General features: G+C 42.0%; 1 protein-coding gene across 3 annotated transcripts in view; it reads left to right on the top strand.

Moving 5' to 3' along the window:
- The window catches only part of LOC146805541 (ATP-binding cassette sub-family C member 5-like), a 1,766,780-nt gene that overhangs the window by 485,706 nt on the left and 1,255,907 nt on the right, over nt 1–25,167 (top strand). For all 3 annotated transcript variants that reach the window (XM_085622799.1, XM_085622798.1, XM_085622800.1), the window contains one exon: nt 15,284–15,431. In XM_085622799.1, coding sequence (XP_085478925.1) covers nt 15,284–15,431 — 148 coding nt within the window. The remainder of the gene's footprint in view (nt 1–15,283; nt 15,432–25,167) is intronic.

Here is a 25,167-nt window from a genome sequence, read left to right as displayed (position 1 = left end):
GTCAATTAATGTAAGGATGTTTTTACAAACTCTATACTGCTTAATCCTTGGCCCGAATGTTCCTTTTTTTGCTTTCTCATGGTTTAATCAATTATTATGGTTCTGCCAATTTCTCAACTAATGAGCACAACCACCTCGTTCGCATACCTTACCCTCACAGTAATTCAACACGTTTTCCCCGCACTTGCCTAAGCCAAATTGCTATACAGCCACCCATTCAACAATGGCCCCCACACTGGTCTGAGGCGTGACAAAACAATTCCCCACTCCAAAATGGCCCCCGAATTTGCGCCGACATTCTCACAGTCCTTCCTCTATGTCCTTCAATCTCGTCGTCCCGCTATAGACAGCGTCCTCAAGCTCATTTCTCACTCAAGGCTATCAACCCTTCACCGCAACAGTTCGGACGCCTACCCGCCCCAGTCTATCGAGACTCCTTTGAGGTAAGCCAGTCACTCCCGTGACAACTATAGGCAATTTTCCAACCCTGCCATTCACCTTCCCTAACGTGATTCCTTCCCCCCCATAGCCCTAACCAAATATCGGCAGCCACCGCTTGCTGCCCTCCGTCCCTCCCCGTGGCTGCAGAAGCATTTTCTGCCTTGATTCCAGCCTGGTTATCACACCCTCCTGACGCGTCCAGGATAGGCGCCTCCTCCTCACCCCAAGGTATTAAATTTTCGTTTCCTCTCAACTGTGGCCCTTGCCAAACCAATCATTCAGTTAGCCAACTATTCTTCCTTCCTCCTTTATCAGGCTAACTCAGGCAACACCATTATCACCACCTTGTCATCTGATGATCAATTGAAGATCGAGTACCGGTGTTCACGCCTCGCGTCACCTCAACGACGCCTCGTACTCTATTACCCTAATGAAGGTCAGCCACCAACGATCATCATCACTACTACTATAACGCCAAGAGATTCACCACCCTTAATCATCACAAAATGTCTGGCAAGCAATCCACAATTACGCCGCCACCCTCCTCACCCAGCCACCAACGATCACCATCACCACTACTATAACGCCAAGAGATTCGCCACCCTTAATCATCATAAACTGTCTGGCAAGCAATCCACAATTACGCCGTCACCCTCCTCACCCCCTCACAACTGCTTCCTCACTAGTCCAAATAAGCTCCTAGGACCGTCCAAACACGGCCTAATTCGCACCGCGTTTCTTTCACTCGTCGTCGGCTAGCATAACGCTTCATCGCGCTTAAGCCACCACGTAATTTTTTTGCCTTGCTCACTGTTGCTAGTTCATTAATCAACAGTCAGTGCATGTGTCACAACTCTACGTTTTCATCTTAGGACCTCACAGTTGCTTTTGTATATTGCCTTAAACGTTGACATGCTCCCCCTTTTTCTCTTTGTAACGGTGGACTATGTTCCCTTTCTCCCCTTTTTCTCCCTTGTTCATTCCAACAGGCGTATAACTCATATCAGGCAACTTTGTAAATTGTAGTCCTGAGGATGATCCCACTGTATTAGGAGCTAGGGATCGAAACGTCGACTTTCCATAACAGCACCACTATTTATCCACTGTGTAAAATGTATTGTGGTTTCTGTTGGTCTGAGCTTACTTGAGTTTTTGATTCTATTGTAAGCCTCCTTGTTTGCTCCCAAAAGTTTTTGCCTGTTATTCTTTTCTTCCTTTCATTTCCTTGTTGAAAACTAGGTACAGGATTGTGCCCTTGTTTCATTGCTTTCGTGCTTCCTTATCTTGTTTAAAAACTTTTTGTAATTCTCCAAATAAATGTTCCTCTGTCCGGCTGGACACTGGAAGAATGTGCATAGGTCTTATCTAAGTCTATGTGAATATAGTTACATTATTTATGTTTAAGCTAAGGACCTTTGTTCTTTAAAAATATGGCTGTACTGTGTAGGCAGACTAAGGAGATGAGCCTTGACGGGGCAATCCCAGGGGTTGAGCATGTCATTGTCCCATCGTCTGAGAGAGGAATGGTCATATTTAACTTGCCCCTCATGTCTCTACCTAGAAGATTAGTTGGGGAAGTGGGTTGATATAGTAGTTCACATGGTTGCCTCCCACGTCTAACTCTAGGGATTTTGTAAAATGAACCCTCATGACCTCACCTGAGAACCCATGCGCGTCCATGGATTTTTTAGACAGAGATATGATCCCTTCTCTTAGACAGGACTCTGTGGCCCCCGTGTCGATCAGGAAGCTGTGTGGTGTGCCATTTATCAGTATCGACACAGTGGGTTCCTCATCAGACTGGCGGGCCACCGAGAACACGGGACACGTGAGGGCGGGGTGTCTATTTCTCCCGACAAGCGCAGGGCTGCCATGCACTGTCCCTACTTAGTGGGGTCTGTGATGGTAGGGGAGGATGTGACTTGGTCCTGGCCTTGGGGGTTCTCTGCACAATTTCCTCGATCCCTGTTGCTTCTTACTAGATTCTTCCAGAACCTCCGCGGTGGCACCTTCATTGATCCCGTTGCCTGCTGTGCCATTGGTCCTAGCATTGTTCTGACCAGGATTGCCTGTTCCCTGTTCAGGGATATCGCAGTGGCATCCTGGTTTCGATCCAACTTCTTTCTACTTACTCTCATTTCCCTTCTTTTCTCAACTTGTTTTCTCTCCCACCATGCAAGGCATTGCTGCATGTAGGTGAAGTCCCAGTCGGCATTTCCTTTTTCATATCTGATGCAATCCTCGGCCATAGCCATATCCTCTGGCTCAAACCACCCCCCTCCCCTTAGGTCAGGACCGGCCATATTGTTTCCCTCCTTAGTTCAGTCTGCTAGTAAGTCGCAGAACGGGCGGGCAAAATCTTTCCCGTCATCTCTTTGTTACTATCTCTCTCTGGATCAGTCGGTGTGTGCCATGTGCTCGGTATAGGTAGTGGCTGTCCTTGCCATTAGATCTCGGAAGGCTGGGATCTCTCTGATCGTGAGGAAGATATGTACAAAGTATCATACCTGCAATAACTACTTGTAATATGCACTCAGCTTAGGGCAACAATGTATAAACAAAAATAAGTGCATAAAACAACATATATGGAGAATAGCAAAAGTGCAATGGTTAAATTCAAAATGCTGAAATTTTTGCAGCAACATAGCAGCTACAGAACAACAGTTTGCAGAAATGGTAACTTCATACATACATTAAGTCATTAACAAGACACAACGTTCAACATAAAACACAGTTGCAGTCATTTACCAACGCCACCACATCAAGAATATCAAAAACATTGTGAATGTGACATCTCAGTACTGCAATGACAAGAGAGAGAGAATAGAAACTGACAGAAAGAATTGTGACTTTCTCAACAAAAATATGTATCCCTCGCCTAGCTCATGGCGCCCGATGACAAGGAGAGGCTCTATGCGGTAAACTGCACTAAGTGAGTCCGATAATCTGTCAGTTTTGGCCCGGGGACAAAGATAGCAACAATTTGCGCGGAGAAGAAGGAGCAATTTGACAACTGCAGGCCCCCTTTGGCCAAGCACAAGCTACACATTACTCTCCAAAAAGAACATATTTTCCCTGATGTCCAAATTGCACCCTATATCACACACAGGGGTTGTGTATACTGGCTGTGTCACGCCCAGTGATCCAAAGGAATAGCACTTCTCACTTCTTTAGGATTCTATCAGTGTCAAGAAACCGATAGCACTAAGAAAACTCCTTTAGACAAAAAAATAAGATTGAGATGCTGGCCCTATATCACACCCAGAGTCTATGCGTTAATTGCGGCGTCCACTCACTGATCTTGTTGCATAGATGTGAATCCGTATGGACGGGGTACTTTTCCTTCAGCTGCAGTCCAGCTCGAAGAACCAATCTCTCCTATCTGGCTCGCCAAGATGTTGCTTGAATATGAAAATACCTTTGAAAAAAGGAAAGACGAGAGGCTTTTGACAAAGCAGGAACAGTTGTTTAATTAAATGCAGCGGCTGGGAAATCAGGCAACAGAGTTGTGGTCTGAAGACTGTCTCAAAGCACGTTGGTTTCGGCCATCATTTAATATTTTACATGAAACATCATAAAACGATGCATGCATTTATTTCGCGACAGATGGTTGGGCTTAGTCAAAGAGCCATAAATCGGGTGAGGTGGGCCTCATTTGTGTGGAAACATACTGCAGGGCCAGTGGCTACATGTCCAGATGTCCGGCCTAAGGAGCACTTGATCACTGCGTGTAATAATCATGGATGTCTTCTGATTGGCTGTGTGTTCCTAACTTTGTGTGGTATCTGACTTTATGGTGTTTTTGAGAAGGCTTGCCCCTCCGGCCAAACGTGTTTTATTGGGGCCTGTCTCTTGAGACCATTGTGGTGTCACTGTCTGTCTGGGATTGATGTGGGTTTTCCTGTTTGTGCATTCTGTCTAAGGGTTACGTGTCCCCCCACCTGTGATCTGTCAATCAGTTCCTTCAGGCCTAGGTTGCAGGGCCTGCCTAACCACGTATTTCTGACTCGGGGTTTAGGAGGCGTTTACATCGGGTAAATTCAACAACGGAGATGCAAGTTTGTTTTTATATCTACATATATCATGGTGTACATCAATATCATATTGTCCAATATTAACATTGTGATGTCATTAAATAAAAAATTTGGATATTTCATATCAGCCATTTGGACTTTGGCCCAATAGTTAAAGTCACCAGTTATTAATACATTTGTATAATCTATTTCCAGTGTGCAAGATCCTTCCGAGAATAGCTGCAGGAAATTGACCGTATAGCCTGGAGGGTGATACGTTAATAATCATGTCACAGAATTATTAGGTAATTTTATTTGAAATAGAAGTAAATCCACAAATTCAGTTTGGGCAATTTCACTGTTTGAAAATGGTGGTGTATGATCACTGCAATTCCTCCATCTTTCGTAGATCCTATTCTGTTACACTTTAGCAGATAATAGTTGTCAGGAATAGCTGCTAGGAAGTCTGGCACCAGACTTTCCCCCTTATTTTTAATCAGGGGTTGAATGTTAATGTAGGCTATTTTGATACAATCTTCAGTGCTAGGCTTACCTCTGGTATAATATTGGAGCATCTGGTGCCCAGGTGCGGAGTTGCCATTTTATTAGTTATCATATCCTGTGTCAGGGTGCCATGTCCTTCAAAGGATTGAAGAGCCTCCAAAATTAAACTCTGATTTGTGTGACACAAACTCAGCAGTTCATCCGTGGTGTACTTAAATAATTGGACATAATGCTGGCCTCTGGGTTCATCAGGCATGGACTGGCACAACTTTTGTAGTCCCAATGCTGCCGGCCCATGAGCCGCTAGACCACTGACCCAGATTGAAAGACCAACGTAAAAGTGACTAGCGATTCACACAAAAGAGCTTGATAAAAAACGTTTCTAGTAGGTCCACTTGTAGCTACGATCTGAAAGGCTTTGGGAATGTCCCTTTAGGACATGCTCAGCTTGTTGTATTTCTTAGGTCTATAATTTGAAAGTTTTTGAGTTGGTATCCCTCCCTCAAAGTACCCCTCTCCTACCACTTAAACTTGATCTGGGCATTAAGCCTATTAATGATCTTGCGAGGCTTCGCCCACTGCTGTTTTGGCATTGATTGGTCACCACTCCTGATCTGGCACCGTATGCTACAGCTTTCAGCGAGGTCTCTGCTTTGGATGCTACCAAAAAGATTTGCTGGATCAAACATGTAGATAGTCTTTGTTAAGCATCGGTTTACAAAAACAGGTTACCGGTCACCCATCAAGCTATACTAGAGGCCAAGTAAAGCTATTGTACTGGGCATCGGTCGAGCAGAATACATTTCTGAAAATCCAACATGGCAGCCTAACAGATGCTTTCATAGACCTGAAAGACCAATTGTCTTTTATAAAGCTAATTAGATATCATTAAGGTCCCAGCCGACAGGAAATTGTACACCCAGTTCAGGCATGGTAGCTTACCAATCAATGCTTTTACCAATTCCTGGCTGATAAATACATCTCAACCCAAGGGCTGTACTTCCTGCTCCTGCCCATATGAATCATGTATTTTTTGCCTGCACAGCTTATGCGAAACCAAGGAGCAAATGGTTAGCTCCTGTGTGCAGACAACTAGGGACTCGAAACTATAAAGAGGCCTTGCGCATATTAAAATCAGACGCTAGACCTGTATTTGCTTGCGCAATTGCGAAATTTCTAGGACACTTTTAGGGGATTAAAAGGAGGGTGCTGCTAACATCTTTGTCTGACCCTGAAAGACAAAATAGAAAATGTGATGACCAGACAAGTGAGGTTTAATTCCCAATGCTGCTACTTTTTATATTGTAAATAGTTGTTTTTACAGTACTATTTTATGTATTTTAATCTTGTCACTTGTTTGATTAAGAGTAAGGGTGTTACCAAGGGAAAAAGGGGCATTTATGTACTGTCGTCTTATGTCTGGGCTATTAACTGTTCTATATAATACATGTAAATGTATTAGCACTAGCACTTTAGTCATGTGGCTACATTGCCCGAGTTGTATTGCTGGAGACAACTTAGTTATGACCCACTTGGGAATTGTAACACCCATGCTTTTTCCACGTTGTTTTAGTATGTTAATTAGAGCCATTTCCTACCTTTCAATTGCTCATTTCCATTCGAACGTTTATTTCAGCACAGAATGTTCTTAATCATGACTTGCGTGGCTGTATCTTTTATGTTTTTTTTGTCAATCGAAATAAAGAGAATTTGAATTGAGTTGATCAATATTAATAGTATCTGTTTTTTACAGCGACACAAAACTGCATACTGAGATAGAAAATACCTCAAGAAAGGGAATGTTTAATAATGTCTCCCTCAGTCTTTGCATGCAGGAGGTTGGTTTTCCAAGGCCATGTGCTATTCATAACAGATTAGTCAAAGTTCTAATTGGAAAACTATACAAGAGGCACCTTGTTAAGTACCATAGTTTTAGAAAAATAGGAAATTCACACCAACATTTTGTATTCTTGAACACATCTGTTAAAGAAAGTATGATAACTTGAACGGAAGCCGTTTCTGTTAAAATTTTCTGGTCAGCAAGTTCCCACGTTCTGGTCTGAATCACTAATAGTAGCAGGTATCAAGGTGTGTAAGCATGCATGCCTAATAATATGGAGCATAGGTCATGCACTTTTACTATCTGACTGGTTCAAATCGTCAAAGAACATAATAGCTATTGTGAAGCACAGTGAATGTCAACAGAACATGCTTTACCCACTAATAAAGACCTCGCACTATGCCAGGGAAAGGAGAGAGTAAGTACTGGTTTTTGGCACAATGTAAATGCAGCATACTTTTTTTTCTTTTTTAAACATAGCTGAGATTTAATACTTTTGAAGTACGAGGTACATTCAATTTTGCATGCTAACTTGTTCAGATAGAGAAGGCTCAAGACAAAGAGTCTTATAGTTTGGAGGACGGGAAACTCCATCAAAAAATGGTGGCTATCCCATCCACCGCATTGCAAGTGCCATCCATTATAATGTACCTGTAATATGGCAGATGGGATGGCTGCCTTATTTCTTTTTTTTTAAATTCTTTTTATTAGGTACATGACTTGTGACAATATCTGTAACAGTTATTGTGTTCTTTACATGTTGCGTTAAAACTTCACAGTACATCTTCACATCAATAATTATGCATCCTACTACATGAATACATTTATTGAGTTATTCCATTTGCTACTTATTGGTTCGTCAACTGTCTTCCAATTAAGGCCCCACTGGCGGCAAAGTGCATATGCCTCACCTGAATGTGTTCCATTTTCCCCAATTCTGTTCTCATTTTTTGGGGAATCCTCTATGTACATGTACAGCCTGTTCGGCCACCATTGCCATATCCATGATGTTACACCATTCTCCAGCAGTGGGAGTGTTTCGAGCCCCCCAGCATTTGGCAATATTTCGTTGGCTATTGTCATGCCTACTGTCGCCCTGGCTTGTGCTGTGGTATTAAGGTCTGTTGCCTCCCAAATATTTAGGAGACAGCGCTTAGGCTCCGGTGGCACAGGGGTCTAACTCACCCGTGAGATTGTGTTTGGCATCTCTACGCAATCTGTTCATGGGCTCTAAAAGATTTTGGGTAAAAAAATCATCTAAATCTGAAGTAATATGGATCCCCAGATATTTCAAACTATCTTCCACTACCTTCCCATCACATCCCCTAGGAAGCATTGGTTGTGGGCCATTCAGGACATAGATAACTGACTTATTCCAGTTAATTGTGTACCCAGAATGCCTCCCATAGGTTTCACATAAAGTCTGTGCAATGAACGTTTGGGGGAGGCCATATATAGCAGAACATCATCTGCATATAAAGATATACGATCTTCTCATCGAAATGCAGCATACTTAGCTGATATTGCAGAGGTAAACTCAGCTACTGTAGTAACTGTATAGTGGGACGGATAACATGTGAGTTTTTAACAAAGTCTTTTACCAAGGAACCTCATTTTAACAACCATGAATGTTTAAAGAGTAGTTACATCCATAAACCATGTTACACATATATTGAGCTAGGCTTTGGCAATCACAACAACCATTTATGATTGAGGTTTATCCTACACACAACAAAGCACCTTTTTTCTCAATTGTGTTTTTTCTTACACACAAGGAAGCACATTTTTCCTCAATTGTTTCCTAAGTCTTTCTTCCTTTTTGATTTTGCACTGGTCCCATTGCATATTATTTTCAATGTATGCATAATTAATAGAGTTATTTTGCTAACATAATAAACAAGACAAGTTAAATTGAAGAATAGTGGGGGCAAGATGGCGGCCGCCTGAGACCGTAGTGTAGTGTGATCTGACCGATGCTCACAGAACTTTGACTAAAGGCTGGACTGTTGTGTGGAGAATGGAAACCTAAGGTTATTTTTGGGATATTGTTATGATCGGAAAAAAAGAAACTGAGCCAAGCAATTGCAGTATATGATGATATAATGCTGCAGGAGGAGATTGCGGAAAAAAACGGAATAATGGTTAAGAGCCGAGTTCCAGCGTTGGCCACGGTGATCGGCCTCTCTGTAATCCGGTACGTGTGCTGTATTAGCCAAACCTATAAGAACTGTTACCAAACTTACCGGGGTGTCGCTGGGGCTCAGCAGGAAGGCAGGATGGCTCCGAAGAATGCGGCTGCTGTGGCGGCGGCTACGAGGGCAAGAGAGGCAAGAGCGGCGAGGCTGGCCACCCGTGAAGCGGCAGATACGCCTGCGAAGGGGTCTCCTACTGCGGTGGGATTAGCGGAAAGGGTCTCATCCAAAGCTCCGAGCGAAAGTGGCGCCGCCCGGAAAAGCAGCCAGACTGCCCCTTCAGTGGTGGAGCTGCTCTGCAGGACCCCGGCGCGATCTCTTCCGGGTCGGGGCTGGCGGAGCCAGCCAAGTACTCGGAACGCGTCTGAGGCTCTGTTAGCAGGCGCCGCTGCTCGAGTGACTGCGGAGTCAGATGTGGATGACGGGATCAACGTGGGGGGTGATGTCCAGGCTGGAAACAGGCGAACTCAGGAAAATACGGTGAGAGGAGGGATCCCCCCCCCAAGAGGGGATGATCCCAAGGATCTAGCAAACGGAGCTAGACACGAGACACAGCTGCATGCTCAGACCGAATTAAAGGTAAAAAATGATAGCAATCTCCCCACAACACTCGCCACTGACCCCGGGAGCGATGTTTCTCTGGCTAAACACCTACAACTAGCTCTTTCCATTTCTGGGGGTGCAGAAATTCAAGTAAATAGCCTAGTAGGTCCGCAATTAGACTAGGCTTTAGCATCTCTTCCGGATGGATTCCAACCTGAGCAACTCGGTTCCAAAATTCCCAGTGAGGAAGATCCCGATAAAGATAAAGATAGAGATAAGGATAAAGATCCCAGTGATTTCTATTCTTTTTCAGATGAGCTGGGTTGGTCAACTGATACTGCATCTCATCTGAGCGAATCTAGTGACGAAGAGATCAACGCCAATAGAGTCAGAACCGCTCAGAAAATGGCGCTCAAGCACAGAAAAAGCCAACGTGATTCAGTAGACCTGACTTGGGATTACACATCTACCAGTAACGTTCTCCCAGTGGTCACTCCTATGCAGTCACATGGGCTAACTCCCGGCCTTGCTCAACACCAGGAGCCAGGAACCTCCCAAGATACAATAGCACCTACGATAGAAACTGTCTTGTTAGCTATAGCCGCTCACAGGGAAGAGACATCCCATGATGGCCGCATGGCTCAAGCAGAGCTACGTGCAGGGTGTGGGCCGTAAACCCTCAAGGACAATTGGCTCCTTTAATGACCGAATGACTGAGATGGAGTCAAGAGTGCTGGTGAATGAATCAGAAACAGCTTCAAACCGTGAAAAGATCGATGCGCATGATATAGTACTTTCGGATATGGTGTGGAAGCTTGAGGACATGGAAAATCGGCTACGGCGAAGCAATCTACGAGTTTTGGGAGTTCCTGAAGGAGCGGAAGGGGGGGATGTTCGCTCCTTCATGGTTAAATTATTTCAGGACTCCCTCCCCGAATTGTCAGTTTGGAAATGGGATATTGAGGTGCAGCATGCACATCGGGTACCTCTCACTCTGAGAAATGCACCCAAACCTGGAGCATATCCAAGGGCAATATTGGTATACTTCGGTAACTTTCTTCTAAGACAGGCAGTCTGGGAAAAAGCGAGACCTGAGGCTAAAAAAACTAGTGGACACATAACCTATTTTGTACGTCCTGACTTCTGTCACGCAACGGTTGAGCGGAGGTGGCGTCTACGCCAACTCATCAGACCGTTTCAAGATAAAAAGCTTCAGGCATTCTTGAATAATCCGGCTTGTCTGAAAGTTATCAACGGTGACCAGATAAAATTCTTCACCTCTGAAATTAAGGCAAAGGAATATCCGGATAGCCTTTAGGGATGAATTTCTTGCTCACACATATTGAAAGTAAAACTGAAGCTTTGATTTTCCTCTCATCTCTCTCCTATGTGTTACCTCGAAATTATTTCTCCTTGGCTATGGTAAGGTTTGGTTTACTTTAAGACAAAAAAAAGTGAGCAGGGGGGAATAACGGTAAAGATATCGGGGCAAGGAGGTGTAGAGATTCATATGCAAGCACCGGCCACGCACTACACGTCCATCACTATAGACTCTTATGGAGTCTAATTGCCCTAAATGCGGGAAGCTGGGGCGGGGGGTTGGGTGGTTCAGGGTAGGGGGGTAAGGGGATGGGGAAAGGGATGGGACAGGGGAAGGGGGAAGAAAGCACATAAAAAAGGCAACCGCAGTTGCAGAAATAAAAACAGAAGTAGAAATAGAAATGGAATTCATGAGATTATTGTTAAGTTTGGTCACATGTTAGAACCTGACTGGAAAATAAATATAATAGAATAAGGCTAGGCTAAAACTATGTTCCTGGAATATAGCAGGGCTTAATGATAGGGGGAAAAGGGATCAAATGTGTGGGATGATTATTCAAAACACATTTGATATACTATGTCTGGAAGAGACACACATCCCATGGGCAGAAAAAGACGTATTGAGGGTCCCTGGGTTTGATTTATTGGTAAGTACAAGCCATACTACTAGAACAAGAGGTGTAGCCATTTTGGCAAAATCTTTTTTAGGACAGCCTATACGCAAAGCAGCTGATCCTATGGGTAGGTGGGTGATCGCCGAGCTTAAAATTGGTATTACTGTATGTTCTATCTATGCACCCAATCAGGATGATCCCTCTTTCTTTACCGATCTAGAACTGGAGTTAGCGTCCTGGCCACATACGCTAATATTTTGCGGGGGTTTTAACATCTCTCTGACTCAGAAAGGGCTAATATGCAACCATGATCAATTTAAGTATGTAGGTTATAAACCAAAGGTATACAGAGCCATCCTACAACTTAAGAAAAGCCTAGGTTTGGCTGATGTATGGGATATGAACCGTCATCAGGATCCGGGATATACGTACTTCTCACACCCGCATAATAAATATGTTCGTATCGACTACATCTGGATGACAAGTAACCGTGCTAATGAGACACAAATAAATAAACTCCCGAAGATTATCTCGGACCACAATCCCTTAGTGCTCACAATGAGTACCAACAACATATCCAGACCTCGGTCAAGTTGGTCCTTCGATAGAAAATTATTAGTTAATAATGAGTATGTAGAATACATCAAGGCATGGGCACAAGGATTTATCGACTGCAATCGCTACAGCGCCTCGCGAGATATGGTCTGGGACTGTTTTAAGGCTTCAATCTGTGGGGAAACAATAAGTTATGTGGCCAGAAAGAGGAAGGAACTTGCTAGAGTTTATGAATTACAACTTCAAGAACTAGCCGGAATAGAGGAGAAGCACACTGCTATAATAACGCAAGGTGGTGATGGAGGGCCGATTCTTAGAGAGATGACGATTCTCAAAATGGAGATTAATAGCAGGTTGTCCCAGACAGCGGCTGAGACTTACCAATCTCATCGTAATAAGATTCACGAGGCGGGCGAGAAGGTCGGCAAACAGTTGGCTCTCCGCACTCGTCAAAAACAATCTTTTAGTCTAATTGCTAGTATTAAGGCAGATGGCCAAGAATATACAACACCTGAGACTATTTTAGAGGTCTTTAAAAAATATTATCAGAAATTATATCAAAATGAGGATATGTTAGATCCTGTAATAATTAAAGACGAACTTGCTAGGTGGGCAACTGAGCAGGAAGGCAATCTTGGAATAGAAAGTGCTACTAGACAAGACTTAGAAAGGGATATAACTCAGTTGGAGGTACAAATGGCCCTTACAGTGCTCGCTTCAGGTAAGGCCGCAGGCCAAGATAAAATACCACTGGAGTTATATAACATTTTGGGCAATATTATAGCACCGCTACTTCTCGATCTATTTATAGGCATTCAGGTTTGTGGCATTCCTCCTAGATCATGGACGGAAACGAATATAGTTATTTTTCCAAATAAAGATAAGCCTCCCAACGTAGCTGCATCGTACCGCCCAATTTCTCTTATAAACTCTGACTCGAAGCTGTACTCTAAGATTCTAGCTAACCGCCTCAGGGGGGTCGTCGAGCGCCTGGTCTCCCCGTGGCAGCACGGCTTCATTCCGGGCAGGGGCAACACGGATCATATCCGTGGTGCTATTGCTTTGTTTGATGCCGTGGGTGTCGCGGGGGGCCGGATGTCGATGGTCCTCCTGGATGCTGAGAAAGCTGTCGATAGGGTTTCGTGGGAGTTTTTGTGGGTGGTGCTAGAGCAAAATAAAATCGGTCCCCGTCTTATGAAGTCTATCAAAGCTATGTACTATACACCTAAGGCAAGGGTTCTGGTAATGGGTCTGGAGTCTGGGCATTTTGATATATCTCGAGGGACTCGTCAGGGCTGTCCATGCTCTCCGATTCTCTTCGCCCTCTATATAAACCCCCTAATTTTAAAACTATTAACCACAGAGGCAACCAAACCGGTTACAGTAGGTCCCTTTGATACCAAAATTCTAGCTTAAGCCGATGACGTGGCGGTAATAACATCCCACCCCACCGAGGCTATATCGGAAATTGAACAGATTACCCGTCATTTGGTCAGTTTTCTGGATATTCTCTAAATAGAGATAAAACAATGGTCATATGCACTCAGAATATTCAATTTGCAGATTCAAGAAGGGTTGATAGCGCAGTATATCTAGGAGTTCGGATATCTCCCAAAATAGAGGAAATTATTAAAATTAATTATGATCCTCTTCTCCAAAAGATTAATAACGACCTGAAAAGGGTAGATGGTCTACATCTCTCAATTATTGGAAGAGGGAATTTCCTTAAAATGAATATCTTACCCAGGGTCTTATATTTATTTCGTGCGATTCCGCTATTAGTGGATGATAAAATTATTAAGGCCCTGGAATCCCAGATGGTTAAATTTGTCTGGGGTTATGGGAAAATAAGGAGATCTATTCGGTACCTCTCCCTACCAGTTATGAGAGGGGGCTTGTCAATTCCTAACTTGGGATTTTACTTGTGGGCTACCTTGCTCCAACAGATGACCGTATTACTCTTTGTTAAAATACCTGAAAAAGTAATAGGGGATAAGTATATACCCTCAATTTATGAGTTGGTTATTGGAGATAAGGCTAATGGACTCCTGGTAAGGCAGTTGGAACCCTCATACTATAAGAAAGTTAAGTTCAAGATCATATCAAGTGCTTGGGGAATCTGGAGGAAAACTACAAGGCACCTAAATATTCCTAAATACAATAAGTATACTTCGCTATGGCACGCTACAGTTTTACCAGCACAAGTATATGATAATATATCTAGAAGATGGGAATATCTCGGAGTCTTAACGGTAGGGGACTTCTTACTGCCTGGCAATGTCAATAGATTTCAAGCACTGCAAAATAAATTCTCTATCCCCGATAATAGTATATTTAAATTTATTCAAATAAATACGATCTTAAATATAAAAAGTGCTGATTTTCTTCTGAATAATATCCCCCTATTTGATTGTATGGCCAAATCTACAACTAGGATTGGTACTGTATATGGAATCCTAATCGAAAGCCAACGGGATGATTTGGAAAACACGGAAGTGAGATGGTCAAGCAAACTAAACAATCCCAACGTGGATATTGATATGTCTTTAACCCTTTCAATGAAGGTGTTTGTGACCTCTAATTTGAAAGCTCAGTTGTATAAGACTATATATGATCTGTATTTCACACCATTTAAACTTCACTCTTGGGGGAAAAGAGCAACCTCAGAATGTCCGAGATGTGGTAAAACTGGGGCACATTTACTTGTGTTGGGCTATGACAATACACTGGGACACACTAAGGAGGAGGAAATATGTCTTTTTTGGGGGACGGCGGTCTATAGGATAATTTTAACAGCCCGTTGGAAGGATATAGACCCCCCCAATTTTCAGGTTTGGCTTGCCAGGTTGTTAGGTATGTATAATCAGGAGAAGGCGATTTTTGCCTGTAAAGGCAAGACGGCGAGAGCCCTAGGTAATAAGATCTGGAAACCGATAATTGAATTATGTTTAATTATATTTATTTATGTCTAATGGATTACCTCTTCAAATCTCTTGATATTTTGCATATCATTTTTCATATGTGACCAATGTTTAAGTTTAATCTTTAAGTCAAAAACTGGAATGAACTTTCAGTGTAATTTTCAAGGTTGCAATAAAAAAAATAAAAAAATTGAAGAATAGTGAGTGAGAGGGATAAAAAAAAAAAAGAAAGCATGTATATGTTTCATGTTTAAAACTAATGATTGTGAGTCATTGTGAAAAACATTTTTAAGCAGTTATGAGAAATACAACCTAAGTATTTTGTTTTAACTATTTTCAGATGCTGGCATCAAAACTCACTGCACATTTCAGGAGAAAGTGCATAAAAGTAACAGACCGAAGAGTGCATATTATGAATGAAATTCTAAATTGCATCAGGTTTATCAAGATGTATGCGTGGGAAAAGCCTTTTGTTCAGAATGTTCAAGGTGTGTACATGATACTTGTTTGTATGTATTTTTTTTTAAGTCATTGTTTTGTTTTTAATAATGCTATTTAGTAAGATTGACATTTTTTTAATGATTTTATTTTATACGTTTACTTGCTACATATACAGTATGTGGGTTAAAGAACAACAATCACTTGGATTTCCAGGGATCAAGATATCACAGTCCTTGTCAGAGGCTCTAGTATCCTACGTTCACTTAGGTGTCACAAGGATGCCTGGAAGCGTCCTTCCCAATTGGACAAATATAGTTGATGAGTTTCATAGCCTTGTTCAGATCAGATGGTATCTTCTAATGTCTCCCTTGTATGATGAAACATAGACAATTCAACATCCTTAATGTTTTACATGATTTTATTTTATACGTTTACTTGCTACATATACAGTATGTGGGTTAAAGAAAAACAATCACTTGGATTTCCAGGGATCAAGATATCACAGGCCTTGTCAGAGGCTCTAGTATCCTACGTTCACTTAGGTGTCACAAGGATGCCTGGAAGCGTCCTTCCCAATTGGACAAATATAGTTGATGAGTTTCATAGCCTTGTTCAGATCAGATGGTATCTTCTAATGTCTCCCTTGTATGATGAAACATAGACAATTCAACATCCTTAATGTTTTACATGAAAACATTTTTTTAGACTTGACCTGGATGACTCTTTAACATCAGCTACGCCGTAGCTTTTATTATGGTGTGCGTATATGGGACTCAGCTAGGCTTTCAGCCATTAAAGGCTGTTGCCCTAGCAAAACTACTTAGCATTGCTAATTGCTTGCAGTAGTCATTGACGAGTAGGTTTTTTTGCTAATATTACTTATTAGCTCCCCTTTTTCTCATTCATTTCTCCTGCATGGGCCATAAGGTATGTAGAGGGAGGAATACAGGTCTTTTTTCCAGCCTTTGATTTGTGGCACTAAGCTGTTGGGACTGGGGCAAGGGCTGCAGTACGAGAAGTCCACTCCTAAGCTGTAAAGAGTCCATGTAGCTTTGCAGCCCTTGAATGAATTTTCCACAATTAAGGCTGTGGTACTAAACAACATTAGGTAGTGACATGAGTGAGAATGACTGATGTCTGTCTACAAAGGATACTTTGGACTCCCAACCTGCAGTCACAAATGTTTCATCCTGTGAACCTACCTTTTCTTGCTAACACAAGTCCCACTGTTACTACATATTGGGTCTTAAAACAGAGAGTCATCATACTCTCACTCCCTGTCTGTTGCAGGAACATCAAGCCTGTTCGCATAGTGGCTGCATTGGGTGTGCTTGGTTCAGTCTCCCTTTGCTGTTGTCTGCGCTACCGGTTGAAAAACATATTGAAATATTGGTGGTGAGCTTGCTTCTCCCTTTGACACTGCAAGATGATGTTTAGAAGGTTACTTTGACCAGATAACCTTGCATCTTCCACCCTAAAACACTGTAGTTATCCCAGCAGGAAAGTTGCACTTACCCTACAACACCCCACTGTCACTCTTCATTAATCTTGCACTCATCTATACCACTTGGGTTATTGGTTGGGCTGGAGACATAGAGCAGGCCCTGAACACTCTGGAGTGGACATTCAACTTTGAACTCCTTTGGGCACATCGTTGTGTCCACCAGCCACTGATCTACTCCAGCAGGCGTTGAGCTCTGCGGGTCTCAACAGCAGACAGTGAATTGGGGTGCTGTTCAGGAGCTCTGCAGTTCCATCCCCCAAGAGCAGGTATAGGTGGCCACAGATCCCCCAACCTGTACATACGCTTTATCAAAGTAGGACAGTGCATTTTAACTTTTAGCACTGTAAATTTATTTCTGCAACAATCAGTTCACCCATATGAAAGCCCAGCCTTCCAATGTGGCCAACACTGCACTCACTCTGTAGCAAAGTAGCTATCACATTGCAGCAGGGCTGGGCCTTGCAAGCTCCTTATACTGCACCATATGCTTAACTGTGCTGTTGCCCTGGTAATTTTCACCCTTGTCCTGTATCATTGTACCATATACCTACAGCAGAATGTAGGCCTCCTCTCCACCAAACCGTGCACTTGGTCTAAATCTCAGTTTTGCCCAGTCGGCACTTACTGTACTGACAATCTGTACGATCTCTATGCAGAAGAAATTTAATGTTGTAGATATTCTGTATTGACCCAACAAAATCCTCTATTACCCTGCTGTGAGTCTATAGCAGACCCATATACTTGTAGTATCAGCAACCTATATACACCATACAGCACTGCTAGAATTTAATCTTGCCCTTACATTACACTGCACATTCACCCTAATTGAAACTGTGTACTCTAACTTTACAAAGTTTACAATCACCTCCACATTTTGATCATGCATTACTACTTCACTATTACCTTACATTCTCATGCCATTCAGTCTACAAAATTGTTACAAAGTAATATATATGTTACATAGTAGGTACAACATCGCAGTCCCACAGTAACTTTTCTACTTTTGCCTGGGATGAATTTAAGTCTCCCCTATGAGGTAAGAACTACTGTCCTGCTCTATTTAAGTCTGCCTTTGGTGAACACTGACCTTATTGGACAAGGAAGCCCTTTCTCCCTTTGGCCGTGCTGTTGTCATTAGCAATCACCCTCAGGAGATATATGCAAGCCCTGCAGCCAAAGCTGCCTTTGTGCTCTGGGAATAAAGGAAGATGAGAAGGTGTCCTGCCGAGTTGCTCCCTGTATTCCTTAAGGCGTATGTATCCCGTGCTGCCTACGAAGAAGCTTCAAAGGTTCTTATGGATGACTGTTTTAGTTTGTGAAGACAGTAGGACTGGCACTGCATTCTCTTCAGATGGGACACTAAGCAGGTCAACTGGTTTCCTTCACCCAGTATTTACTGTTGTGCATCTAGCCTAATAAAGGCTGCTTTCATGAAGTCCAGATAATCTGAGACTGTTAGACGTTTCCAATCACTTTCTGATTGTTAGAATGGGCTCAGAGTCTTACTTTTCTCATCTGTGGGTGAAAGGCATTCACCCCAAAGGGTATCCCAGAGGTTGACAGAATGTTGCATTCAGTACAGGCATTATTTGGAGGGTACCATACTTTTCAGAGTGGATTGTCTTTCTATTTCAAGTTATAGACATTTCGAGGATCCCTCCTGCAGGTGTGTTCATCCAAGTTGTGGTTGCTCCCACGAACATCTGAGCCTGATTTTGTTTTGGGTACCCCCATGTGGAATAACTTTGAATTTATTACCACTTTTTTACTCATTTGCACCCTTGTCTTGCCAAACAATATTAAATTATGTATTAAACCTTCAGAAATTGGGTGCGGAAAAACAGCCAAAAATGCGAGCTGCCTGGTGCCCACCAACCCCATAGAACCAAAAGAAAGCTTGAACATGCATTCATAAAGTCATTTTTTTTAGTTTGAATCAAGATTTATTTACTTGCAACAATATTTGGAATTTAATGTCTAACCTGCTTGTTACTCCCATTGTAGAAAAAACACACTAAAGGTGACTTGTTAGATGTTTAATGGACTAATACATAATATTAAAGTAAGACATATACACAATGCATTTGAGATTTTGGCCTTAGTTTCTGAATATTTGTAACCACAAACATATGCCCCTTCATCTCTGGTGTTCTTGCTGCAACAATTAGAATCAATGTGCTGATCTAAGTATTTTTACCATTCCACTGGTAAAAAATCAATAGCTTGCTCCTAATTTCTCTTTCCCTGCCTTGTCTCGCTACTTTTCTTTATATCTGAGCAAGAAGTACAGGGATATAAAGAGCACATGATTGTGAGAGACTTGAATTGAAGGGAGAAAGGAGAACTTTTGCTCTGGAATGGAAATACCCTTTCAAGAGTTTGTGCTACTTTGCTTAATTTTGAGTGGCTTTTCCCCGGCACATCTTCTTAGTAAACCTGACCCTTTCTGTAAAGCATGCTCTGGTGTGAAATGTAAAAAAATTAACAGTTTTTTTGAAAGCAGCGTTATTATGGCAATAATTTCAACTGTCCACTCACTGTACCAGGTAGCTCCTTGGATGATAGATGCACTAGGCAATTGCCCTCTTTACCCTTGCATTAGAAAGTATCTGGTTGCCATCCTGCACATTCCTTTGTTTATGCCTTTTCCCCGCTAAATCAGTGTCTCCCATTTCTCACTTAGCTGGGTCCCAACCTGCTTCAGTGTGATCAGGAATTATTCTGCAGCCTTTTCTTTCTGAATGTTTTCTTCAATCCCTGCAAAGCCTCTCAGAATTAAGGACACAAGCATCTGCATCCAGGGCCCCTACTGGCTCCACTAAGCCTCACTTACAAGATAATAGAGTACTTTAACATAGGATTTGGTCCCATAGTGATCATATATATAGTTGATGTGCATTTGTTTACCCTAACCCATCTCTCTTTCTAGGTGCAGAAAATAAAGCTGTATTTGTTCATTGTGCATGATTAATATTGTTTATTCGCAGAACATGTAGACTTCATTGCCATTTTTGCCCTAAGCTCTCTTAGTTGCAAAAATGGTTGATGCATGTGCCTGTAGATACATGTGGCAATGGATTAAGAGAACTGAAAATCTGCTGGCCTGACATAGCATGACAGATTTGTTGGTTGAGTATTTCTGTTGATCATTACTTTGATTGCAGATTAGGTGATAAGATTGGGGCCGCCCGGTAAACACCAAGGGCTGAGGACAAATGGCAGAGGATGAGGCTAGACCCTTTTACTGCCCCCTCCCTGTTGAGAGGGAAATTCTTTAAGACTGGCAAAGGCAGTCAGAATGGAAGGTATGAGTAAGGCAATGCTGTTTGGAGTAGCCAGCTTTTCATTCATTTGAGGGTAGGTGCTTTTGCACCCATCACATGAGGTCATGGAGAGAGATTGTTGGGTGTTTTAGTTACTCTAAAATATATGGTCTCATATACAGGTGAGCTGTGTATAACAACTAGCAACAGTTTTGATCCATACCAACAAGGGGAGATACCTGTAAGAAGGCAAACTGACAAGTGATAGGCACTCAGAGAAATAAGTAAATATTACATGAAACGTCAGTAGATTGAAAAAGATTAAGTGTAGGGCTGTAGTCTGAGCATTCCTACACAGTGGACTAAACCTAATTTTGTTTCAAGAAACACACTTGGTTAGTACCGACTTCAAGTTTATTGGGAGAAATATCTGTAGTGACCCAGATGGAATGTACATTGGGATCAAGAGAAGTGGCAATTCTCAAAATCTTTACTCAGTTTATGCTTGAGACTACATGGGCTGATCCAGATGGATGTTATGTCACTCACCTGGGTAGGTGAGGTGGGGAAAAGTTAGCAATACTCTCAATATACTTGCCCCTTTCACTGCAGACACAAACATTAGAAAAAATGGCTAGGATATTGCTCAATTTCTCAAAGGCACTGTGGATTCAGGGAAGGAAAAATGGGTGACATGTGGGACAGATTGACAGCAGGCCTGAATGAGATATGGGTCATCAAAACCAGGGGGGATTTGACAATTTGATGGGATTGAGTGACACCAGGAGGTGCTCCCATGGAAATTCCAGACAACACCTCAGTACTCCCATTACTTTGGGGTCCATGGTAACCTTTCAAGACTAGACTATCTGTTCACCCCAGTGGGATATGTGCCATGGTTTCATCATACAGATTTTATGGCATAGGGTATATCCTATCACTCTGCCCAACTGACATTTAAAAAATATATATATATTTCTATTTGGTTACACCAACATACAAAACAACTGGTTGACATATTTAAATTATTAGACTTTCCACCTCATAGCTATTACTGAGGGTTCACTGGGCCCATTCAACACCCGCTGAGGGAGATGCAGAAATGTACCTCTCTGATTCCTGAGTTACTCGTATCTCATTTCAGATCGACATATTCAATCAATGATAAGTTTGCTTGGCTTCCCATACCTTGGTCCAGTTTTTGGGGTAGGCTCTACTTTCGGTAATTTGCTTTTCCGCTAGCATACACCAGTCCAAGTCTTCTTTCCAGTCTGATATGACTGGTTGGGTCATCTCTCCTCATCCTAAATGCAAAAATCACAATTTAAGTAATCTCTAAATTGTGATGTCTTAAATTGCGATTGCATTTAAGGAATCGCAAATTGAGATTCCTTAAATGCAATGCATTAAAGTAATAAAATTAGCGATTTCGTTAATAGGGGGCGCAAATTACCATGAAGTTGAACTTCATGGTAATTTGCAAAACCTCTGAAAAATGCACTTTTGTGCAATTTTCAAAGTTTCATGTTGCGCACACACATATCCTTAGGGCATGTGTGTGCGCAACATATGTGCACAGGTCAATTTCAGGGGTGCAACAGGGTGTCCTTTTGACACCCTTGCACCCTGTAATTGAATGCGTAATTTGCGTAATTTGCGAGTACAAAATGCCTTTAGGCCCATAGTAATGAATGGGAAGCTATTCCTTATTTGCGACTCGCAATTTGCGAGTCGCAAATAAGGAATGTGTAGGAATCGCTATTATTATAGCGATTCCTACATGCATAGGATTTTGCGAGTCCTTAATTGCGAATCCTTAATATTCGCAATTAAGGACTCGCAAAATCCTAGCTTGATGCATGTGCCAGTTAATGTTTTAAGTTGTCCTTCTACTATTATGTCTTTTAGATTCTGGGTCCTTGACATTGGCTGTTCTGCATCCGAGTGTAATTGTGTTTGTTTTTTTGAGCGATTTGTGTACTAATTTCCACGTTTGTATGGTAGAGGCTATGACTAGTTATGAAGCTCCATGTGTTCAACTTGTGTTGGCATATAGCATATTCATCCATTCCCCGACCGATTGCAAAGCCTTTTAATCATTATCCATGCTGGAACATATTCTCCAGTATGGGAGATAAGCAACTGGTGAGCCAACATATGTGCTTGATAATATAAGAACATGTGAGGAATGCTTAGACCGCCAGCAGTGGTTGCCAATGCAATAATAATTTTATTGTACAGTTAATTAAAACTCACAATATAAAAACATTCAACGATAAAATTATGTTCAGCATTATCTTGTACTTTTACATTTAAAATTTTACTCTCAAATAAAGGTTGTATCAATCTCAGTTTCATTATCTATGCTGTCCTTTTCCAGGGTGATAAAGTGCTTGTGCTTTGGAGTACAGGATACAGTTTTAACATGGCCTGGTTCTAGACAGGCTGTCACAGTTTATTATCAGTGCAGTCCATTTCGAGGACAATAAAGTGCTTGTGCTTCTGGGTACAGGACACAATTTTTACAAGGCCTTATTCTAGAAAGGCTGTCGCTGTTCTTGGTTAAGTGCTATAAACTTCTTGCTGTTTTTCCTTGTGCCTTTTGCTAGGTTCTAGCCACTATATCAAAGTACTTTGTTAGTCGGCAGTTTAGTTGGGTCTCCTCTGGGTTAAAGCACAGCTTCACAGCCTGCCTGCAACTTCTTATGCCCTTTTGGTTCCATATTACCCGGAGTAAGGCGTGCCTTATGTCCATCAAGCTTGGGCAGATACAGATTATGTGTGTTAGGTCCTCTTTTCCTTTTCCACAAAAACGGCAGGGCTGTTCTTCTTCTTTCCTTTTCCAAGGTGCCAAATGAGGAAGAATTGGTAAAATGCCGAAGCGCAGTTTAAAAAAATGTTCTTTTGTCTTCTGTGTAAGTCCCATTTTCAGGTATGCTTGTGGCTTAAGAGCTTTATAATCATCCAGTACTGTCCATCCATGAGCCCTCTCGGTCAGGATTTCCTTATCTTCTGTTGTTGATATTAATGTTGTTGCTTTTGTTACTACCTTTGTGAAACTTTTATTATCTATGGATGACTCCCAAAGGTTTGTCAGTTTGAGATATTCCAATGATTCAAACAGGTACTTCCTGGCTGATGATTTTTCTTGGGTTGACAGCTCAGTCCAGAGGTGGGCATTTAAGGATCCTTGCTCTGCACCTCTGATTTTACGCCAGTTTTTTATATAAGCGCCTCTTCTCTCCACTGTTTGTCTCTGAAGGCCAAATTCAAGACATATTTGGGCAGTCGACACGTAATTGGGCAGCAGGACAATTGCTCTGTATGTTCTACTGATTATTTTATCTAAAAGTGTCGCATCTTTCCCTTGCATTGGTTCACTCCCATATGTGAGCATTGGCTGCAGTCGTGCTCTGATCACTTGTAAGAGAGGATCCAAAGTTCGGTCTGGGAGGACCTTCATCAGGGGCTTAATTGAAAAGTATAATGTGGTGCCCTACCGTCGCTGGGCCTCTAGTTGAAGTATAAACAAACCTCTGCTGTCCAATAGTACCCCAAGGTATTTGTAGCTGGTTACCCGGTCTAGCCTCTGCCCTTCCAGGAACCATGAAAGTTTCTTTGTTTTGTTATAATTCACTGTCATTACTTTTGATTTGTTTAAGTTGATCTTTAATGCATTAATTTGTGAAAATGTATTAGTGGTATCCAGAATGTGTTGGAGTCCAATTGCAGACCGGCTTATTAAAACCAAGTCGTCTGCATATAAAAGATTTGATAACAAGATGTTTCCCAGCCGTGGGGCATGCGATTTGGTTTTATCAAGTTCCCCTGGAAGGTCTGCTAGAAAGAGGTTAAACAGCATGGGTGCTAGAACGCACCCTTGCTTTAGGCCTTTGGTGGTGTTAATTCACCTTGAGAGGTGCGTCCTTGATCCCAGCTTGATCTTGACCCAAGTATTGGTATGCAATAGAATCAGCTGTTTCAGGAGAGGCCTTGGTATCCCACACTTTTCCAATTTCTGCCAGAGTTTGGCGCGTTCTACGTGATCAAACGCTGCACTGTAATCTATGAAGCATAGGAATAGAATAGCGAGCTCTTTGCTGATTTAACCACAGCGGTTGTGCCATGGAGTTTTTACACCATAAGTCTCATTGTCACTATTCCCCAAATTAAGGATTTTATCATAGAGTCTATTTAATCTATAAGAATTTTCTAAATTATCAGTATTAACGTGCTAAAAAGATAGTGGAACCATGGTGCAATATTCATCTTTATGACCTGAACTATACCCCACAATGATAGATTTAGTGAGGATCATCTTAGTATAAGTCGCGGATCTCACCTTAATGGCCTGACATTGTCCTTTACCATGTGTAAAACATATGGGGCAACCCTGTGATCCTGGGAACCTGGGCAGATGCTAGAAACGCAAAAGCAATTATTGCCTCGGAAAGAGGAATAAGCCTAACCTCTCTTGGCTAGAAAAGTATGTACAAAGAAAATATTGTTACAGAATGCAGACACAATCTATTGTCTAATCATATCATCAATCCAACAAATCCTTAATTACTGATTAAAACTTGACTCAAACTTTAGTTACTTCAACAGAAATTGTGCAGTGAATACTGACATAGGTGAAAAAGGGAAACATCGGTTACATCGCGGTGTTTACATCGCAATACCTTTGCAACGCTGTTATTACAACGCAAGTCATTACAATGACTTGCGCTGGATGGCGCTCTAAGCTAAGGAATAGTATAATTTACTATTCCAACACCTTCTCTACTGTAACGTAGGCTGGAGTTGGAATAGTAAATCATACTATTTCTAAGTCCAGCGCCCTCCAGCACAAGTTGTTGTAACGACTTGCGTTGCAATACCTGCGTTGTAAAGGTATCACAATGTAAACACCGCGATGTAACGTCGTATATTCAAGACTCACAGTTAGAGTACATTTTTTCCATCAATATTAGTCCACTAGTATTATTGTCAATGTTTTGGCCCCAATGCAGTTGT

Source organism: Triturus cristatus, chromosome 8 (genome assembly GCF_964204655.1).
Source record: "Triturus cristatus chromosome 8, aTriCri1.1, whole genome shotgun sequence".
Lineage (NCBI taxonomy): Eukaryota > Metazoa > Chordata > Amphibia > Caudata > Salamandridae > Triturus > Triturus cristatus.
The sequence above is the reverse complement of the archived record's forward strand: the minus strand, read 5'-3'. Positions and strand labels throughout refer to the sequence as shown.